Source organism: Cavia porcellus, unplaced genomic scaffold (assembly GCF_034190915.1).
Source record: "Cavia porcellus strain 051 isolate PalLab524CR breed Dunkin Hartley unplaced genomic scaffold, mCavPor4.1 scaffold_15, whole genome shotgun sequence".
NCBI lineage: Eukaryota > Metazoa > Chordata > Mammalia > Rodentia > Caviidae > Cavia > Cavia porcellus.
In genome coordinates this window covers 8,327,451-8,333,006 of record NW_026947498.1, presented here as the reverse complement: position 1 = coordinate 8,333,006, position 5,556 = coordinate 8,327,451, and the positions used below count along the sequence as shown (strand labels likewise).

The window sequence follows — 5,556 nt, the reverse complement described above, 5'->3', positions numbered from 1 at the left end:
GCAGGCAAAGCTGGGGAGCAGGCAGAGCTAGGGAGCGGGCACAGAGAAGCCCTGGCAGCGGTAGAAAGGGCCTGTGGTGGACTCGGGCCTACTTGGTGATTTGGGGATCTTCCAGGAAGTGGTTTGCTGGGCAGTGGACATTCTCTGGTGGTGGGGTGATCCGCAAGGCTTCCTCATTTCACCCAGAAAGAAGCCCGAGGCATCCCCTGGACTGCAGTGGGGCCCTGGTGCCGCACTCACAGTGGCCAGCAGAGGGCGCTGCCTGAGGTTCTGTGTTTGGTCTCATTTCCAAGTGAGCTGCATCTTGCTTCCCTGTCTGCTCCCCGCCCCTAGCTGGGCACCCTGGGAGCCCTTATGCACGTAAGACAGCCACCCCCGGGGTGCTGTGAGGCTCTTCTCTTTTTGTCCTAACCACGCTCTGGACTTGGGGCCCAGAGAGAAGCAAGAAGCACTCAAGTTCCTAATGGGAGATGAAGGCAGACAGGGCACCCAGTGACACCCCAGGAAGAGCTGAGAGAAGGGTCCCTGAACACACTGTCCATTCCCAAGAGGCAGCAGGGCTTGGACAGCTGAATCCCTGGGAATGACCAGATGGGAATTGCTTCTGAGAGCTCCAGGGGAAAGAAATCGAGTTATGATAAAAATAATCTTTATTTGTGCACACGGGGAGCCTGGTGTCATGGTGCACATCTGTAAACCCAGAACTCTGGGAGGCTGTGGCAGGAGGATCAAAAGTTCAAGCCCAACCTGGACAAACGCAACGCAATGACACCCGCACGGGGACCCAGCAGCACCTCGATATCCTACCGCACAGCCAGGGCTGCAGACCTGTCAGGGCCAGGACTCAGCACACGAGGTGCCCAGGGCGCCCAGGCCCCTACCTCATGGTGCCTTAGCTCATCCCAGCCCCAGGAGGGCTGGCAGGGGGATCCCCAAGACTAGGGAGAACTCAGGGAGCAGGGAGGGGTGGCTGTGGTGTCCCGCCCGTGGGAGGAGGGTGTGGCAGTCCCCGGAGGGTGTCTCAGGGCCCCAGTGCAGGATTCTCTAGGTCTCAGACGGTGGATGCCTCAGGGAACCTGTACCCCTTGTCCTTTTCCTGGCATTTTGCAGAATACCCAAGGCTAGACTCTTAGATTTATGGGCTCCTAATTCTGGGGGCCAAGAGCATGGAGCGGGGCATCACACCAGCACGGCTCACTGGGATCACATGGTGGGAAGCAAGGTGGGGACTTGAGTGAGCCAGCTCTTCCCAGCCAGCTTCCAGAAACTCACGACATTCTAGCACTCACCCCCAGTGAGCGTGACGACCTCATGGCCCACTGGAAGGTTCCCTCTGATCCACGTCACCATGCTGGGACTGAGCTCCCAAATGAGATCCCTGGGGCCCCCTCGGCCACTGGAAACAGAGCAGCACCGTGGGGAACCCCAGCTCCCAACGCACCCTAGCGCTGTACGGTGCCCGCATCTTTCCCGTCAGCAGCCGCTCCACCCCACGCAGCCAGGGCAGCAGGAGGGTGGGAGAAACTTCCAGAAGGAATGCCAAGCACTGCTGTGTCTACGCTGCGGCTGAAGGGCTGGAGGACAGAGCTGCCCCCAGCCGAGGGAGTGGGTCTGGGGTGGACTGGTGTCTGGGTCCCTCTGGAGGGGACAGGGATGGAACACAGTGCAGGACATTCAGGGTCCAGGGAGAGAGGGTGGGGCTGGGGGACGGTGGGTGCAGGCGAGGAAGCTCCTGGAGTCCATGGGGCATCGGCCGCCACAGTTCCCAATGACCACAGCGAAGGAGGGAGCAGACCTCAGCTGTCTGCCCCTGCACAAGGCCGAGGCTACCACAGCAGCCTGGGGACAGGGACACTAAATCCCTTCTCCAGTAGGATGAGGCCACACCTCACAGGCTGGGTGTGATCACCCTGAAAGGGATGCATGCTCCAGAGCCCAGGCAGCAGGGTTCCTGACCAAGGAAGCTGGTGCCCTGAGGGTCACTCCAGGCCAGCAGGGGGCACAGCTGGGCACTAGACTGGACTCGATCGGAGGGCTTCAGATTCCCAGACTGGCAAGCCACCAGACTGGGTCGCTTTGAGCCAGACCTTGGACGCATCCCCTAAAGAGATTGTGCTCCCTTAGCGCCAGACAAGAGTGGCAAAGCCCAAGGTCTGAGATCAGGCTGCTGCTAAGGGTGTCTCTCTCCCAGGGGAGGAAACCAGGGACCCAGCTCTGGGGCTGTGAGTGGGGGTAACTGAGCAGTCCCCAGGGAAGCAGAGCGGTAGGTACAGTGGGCGGGGCCACACAGGACGAGTGTAGGTTAGGGGCAGGCACCCCAGCAGTGGGGTGGGTGGCACTGCAGGGATCATGGGGTGAGCTCCCCAGGCATCTGCTCCAGTGACACTGGCTGCAGCCACATTGCAAGGCCCCTCCAAGTGTCATGAGTGCCGGGATCAAGGAGCAAATAAACAGGAAGGAGGCCAGCCTGACGGGGGTTCTGGGTTTGCTACCTTCACCAAGACGCACAGTGCTGGCTTTTTGTACTCAGTATTGTTTTTGTAGCACTGGGCATTGAAGCCGGGCCCTTGCTGTGGGCCACATCTGCAGCACCTTGTTTGTTTTGAGACAGGAGCTGGCTAAGTTGCTCAGACTTTTGATGCTCCTGCCTCAGCCTCCCAGCGTGCTGGATCACAGATTGCACCACCACGCCCGGCAATTAGTGATTTTTAAAATTTAGATGTGACATGCTTCTTCTTGGCTTACAGAGGAGAGGCCAGGCCTTCCCTGTCACATGGACCACTGGGTCTTGCCCCGTTAGGGATCCCTGGGGTGTGCTGGATACTCCCCTCCCCCAACACACACACACATGCAACAGCACATAGTAGAATAAAGAGTCGCAGTGGAGGGTCTCGGGCTTGTCCTCATGCTGACACAGGATCTTTATTCTTCAGGACATGAGGCCCTGGCTTTGACCCAGCTCAGCAGCATGCTGGCCAGGAGTGGGAACCGGGGGCTCTCAGCCACTGGGAGCAGGGGGCCGCTTGCAGAGCAGTAGCAGGCGAGCTTCAGAACGTGCATTCTGGGGACAAAGCAGAGGCTCGTGAGCTGCCATCGCCACCCCAGCTGCCTGGCTTCCCCAGGGCACGGTGGGCTCGGGACAGCCTGGGACCCCTTTCTGCAGCAGGGACAAGTGGACCTGGGAGGGCCTGGCAGGTGACAGGGGAGATGTTCTTGGGGGACAAAAGTGCAGGGCAGCCAGGAAGAGCCCTGGGCGGTACCCCCTGCAGCCCCAGACCTCTCAGGTCCTCTTCTGGCTCCATTGGTGGAAGGGGGGGCTCTGGGTGAGGAGGGGGTCTCCATCTTTGGGGACCAGAGCAGCTGGGACCCAGTCTCCCTCCTGGTACCCCAGGACACGGCTGTCCTCTTTGGGTGCCAAACCAGGAAGGTGCCTGGCATAATAGGTGTGTCCTTCCTAGAAGGCGCACTGACACCTGGGCACGCCAGGTGGCCACTAGCAGCTACACCCAAGATAGGGTGGGCCTAGATGAGCCAGGACAGCAAACCATCTGCTGCCCATACCCCGCCCCTCCCGGGAAGGGTCCCAGGGGTTACCCTGCACTATACCCTGCAAGCCACCCAGCTTCTATCTGCTGCAAGTGCCTCATGAATGCAAAGGACTCTGGTCGGTTTGCTGGTCAGCCTCTGGGGTTAGCGCAGCTCTCCACACCCCTCGCTTGCCCTTCTCGCTAGGGCAGTTTTTAAAGGAGCGCCTTCTGCTTGGTGCTTCACTGCCTGGCCACCAGCAGTCCTGACCTGGCCTGAGACCTTGCCCAGGAGACAGACAAGGTGCCGGGTATCCTGCCCAGGCCAGGGCCTGTGTGGCCACCGGGCCCTGAAGTCACACCTCCAAGTGCCCAGGACTCCGAGCGCCGCTGCCCGCCTCACCTGTGTCCTGCAGAGCCTTGAAGCACCAGGGCACGTTGCGGATACTATTGTCAAAGCAGCAGCCGCGGTTCTGGCACTGCTCCTTGGTGACCCGGGGGTAGCCGCAGTCCACCCTTTCTGCAGCCGGGACTGCACACTGGCTGGGCGCTGTGGAAACCACATCCGGTCAGCCTTGGTGCACTTCCTGCCTCGGGGCTGTGTGGCGCTGGGCGACATTTGCTTCACACCCCACCCCCACCCATGCTTGGTGGCCGAGGTTTCCGCCCAGGAGGGTGGGCTTCCTGCGGGATGGCAAGAAGAGAGCCCAGGGGTCCGACCCTCTGCACAGGTCTCTCCACCTCCCTCTCACCACCTCCCTGGGAGACCTATGTGAACCGGGGTCCCTGAGCCCAGAAACAGAGCCCTCACCCTGGTGCAAGTGACAAAACCTGCCCCTTTTCTTAAAATGAAGTGTGCCGTGAGATCTAAACTCCGGGAGAAATCCACCTGCCCCCACTCTGTGCCAGGCACCCGCTGCTCACGCAGGCCTGCCCCATCACCTAACTGCGTTTTCCCTTGGCAAACAGAACCCAGAAGACCCCAGACCCCTGTGACTGCAGCCCGGCCCGGCCACACCAATCCCTGATCCCCCATCCCTGATCCTGCCAGCTCCGGGCTCCACTACGTCTGGCTCCCAGTAGGGCAGCGGGGTTCACTCAGCTCTGGGGGGCCCAAGACCAAGTCTGGGAAGCGCTGCCTTCCCTGCTCTGCAGATGCCAGCCAAGGCCACGTCTGCCTGCAGCTACTCAGGCTGCCCCTGATCCTGCCCCCGAGTCTCTGGGAGTGATGACCCACCTTGTGCTTTAGACACCTGGCAAAGAAGGCAAGGGCGCCCTGATTCCACACTGAGCAAAGAGGCTGCTTTAGGTACAGAAGCTGCCTCTAAGCCTCAGTCTCCCCGCCTGGGATATGGGGATGGTAAACTCCATGAGCTACGGTCGCCGCAAGCAAAATGTGCACAGGATAAAAGCCAATTGTTAAACTGATGTTGAAGCTCTCCGAGTCCCTGTCTCCAGGGCCCCTGCATGCCCACCCTGTCCCCTGGGTGGTCAGCGTGGTACTCACACAGCCCCATGTACGGGTCAGCCCAACCCAGGGACCCCAAGGCCACGACCAGCAGCAGCAGCCACAGCGCTCTGGTCTCCATGACGACGTGTGCTTCAGGGATGCCTGGCTCTGGATGCACTGGCCGCCCTGTGCAGTCAGTTTATACCATGCTGCCTGGCCTCTCCTCTCCCGCAGTGTTTGTTTGGGGAGGCCCACTCCAGCTCCAGCTCCACCTGCTCTGCTCCCCACAGACTCATCTGAGCCCAGGGCGGTGGCTGGGGCAGAGTTCGCTTCCTCCACCCCTGCACCAGGGACAGAGATGAGAGCTGTGCGGTGTCCCAGCCCCCCTGGGACCTGGAGAGGGGCTGCCCCACCCCTCAATCAGGCCACAGCAGGAGGAAGAAATTCTTTCTTGGTGCTTTTTATCAGCCAAGTATTTTTTATTGACTGCCTTTTAATAAATGCATTATTTACACTTTATTGAGTCCATTTAGATAAACACAGGACACATGCCTCGGCCCTGAGAACCACCTGCTGGAGTGG

The 5,556-nt window shown here is 60.2% G+C and overlaps 1 protein-coding gene across 1 annotated transcript; it reads right to left on the bottom strand.

Moving 5' to 3' along the window:
• Positions 1-2,897: 2,897 nt before the first annotated feature.
• Tff3 (trefoil factor 3) lies at positions 2,898-5,192 on the bottom strand. Its single transcript, XM_003463916.5, has 3 exons — positions 5,032-5,192; positions 3,928-4,074; positions 2,898-3,061 (listed from the first exon to the last, which is right to left on the bottom strand). The coding sequence occupies exons 1-3, from the start codon at positions 5,111-5,113 to the stop codon at positions 3,048-3,050; spliced, it is 243 nt and encodes an 80-aa protein (XP_003463964.2). The 5' UTR covers positions 5,114-5,192; the 3' UTR covers positions 2,898-3,047.
• Positions 5,193-5,556: the final 364 nt, after the last annotated feature.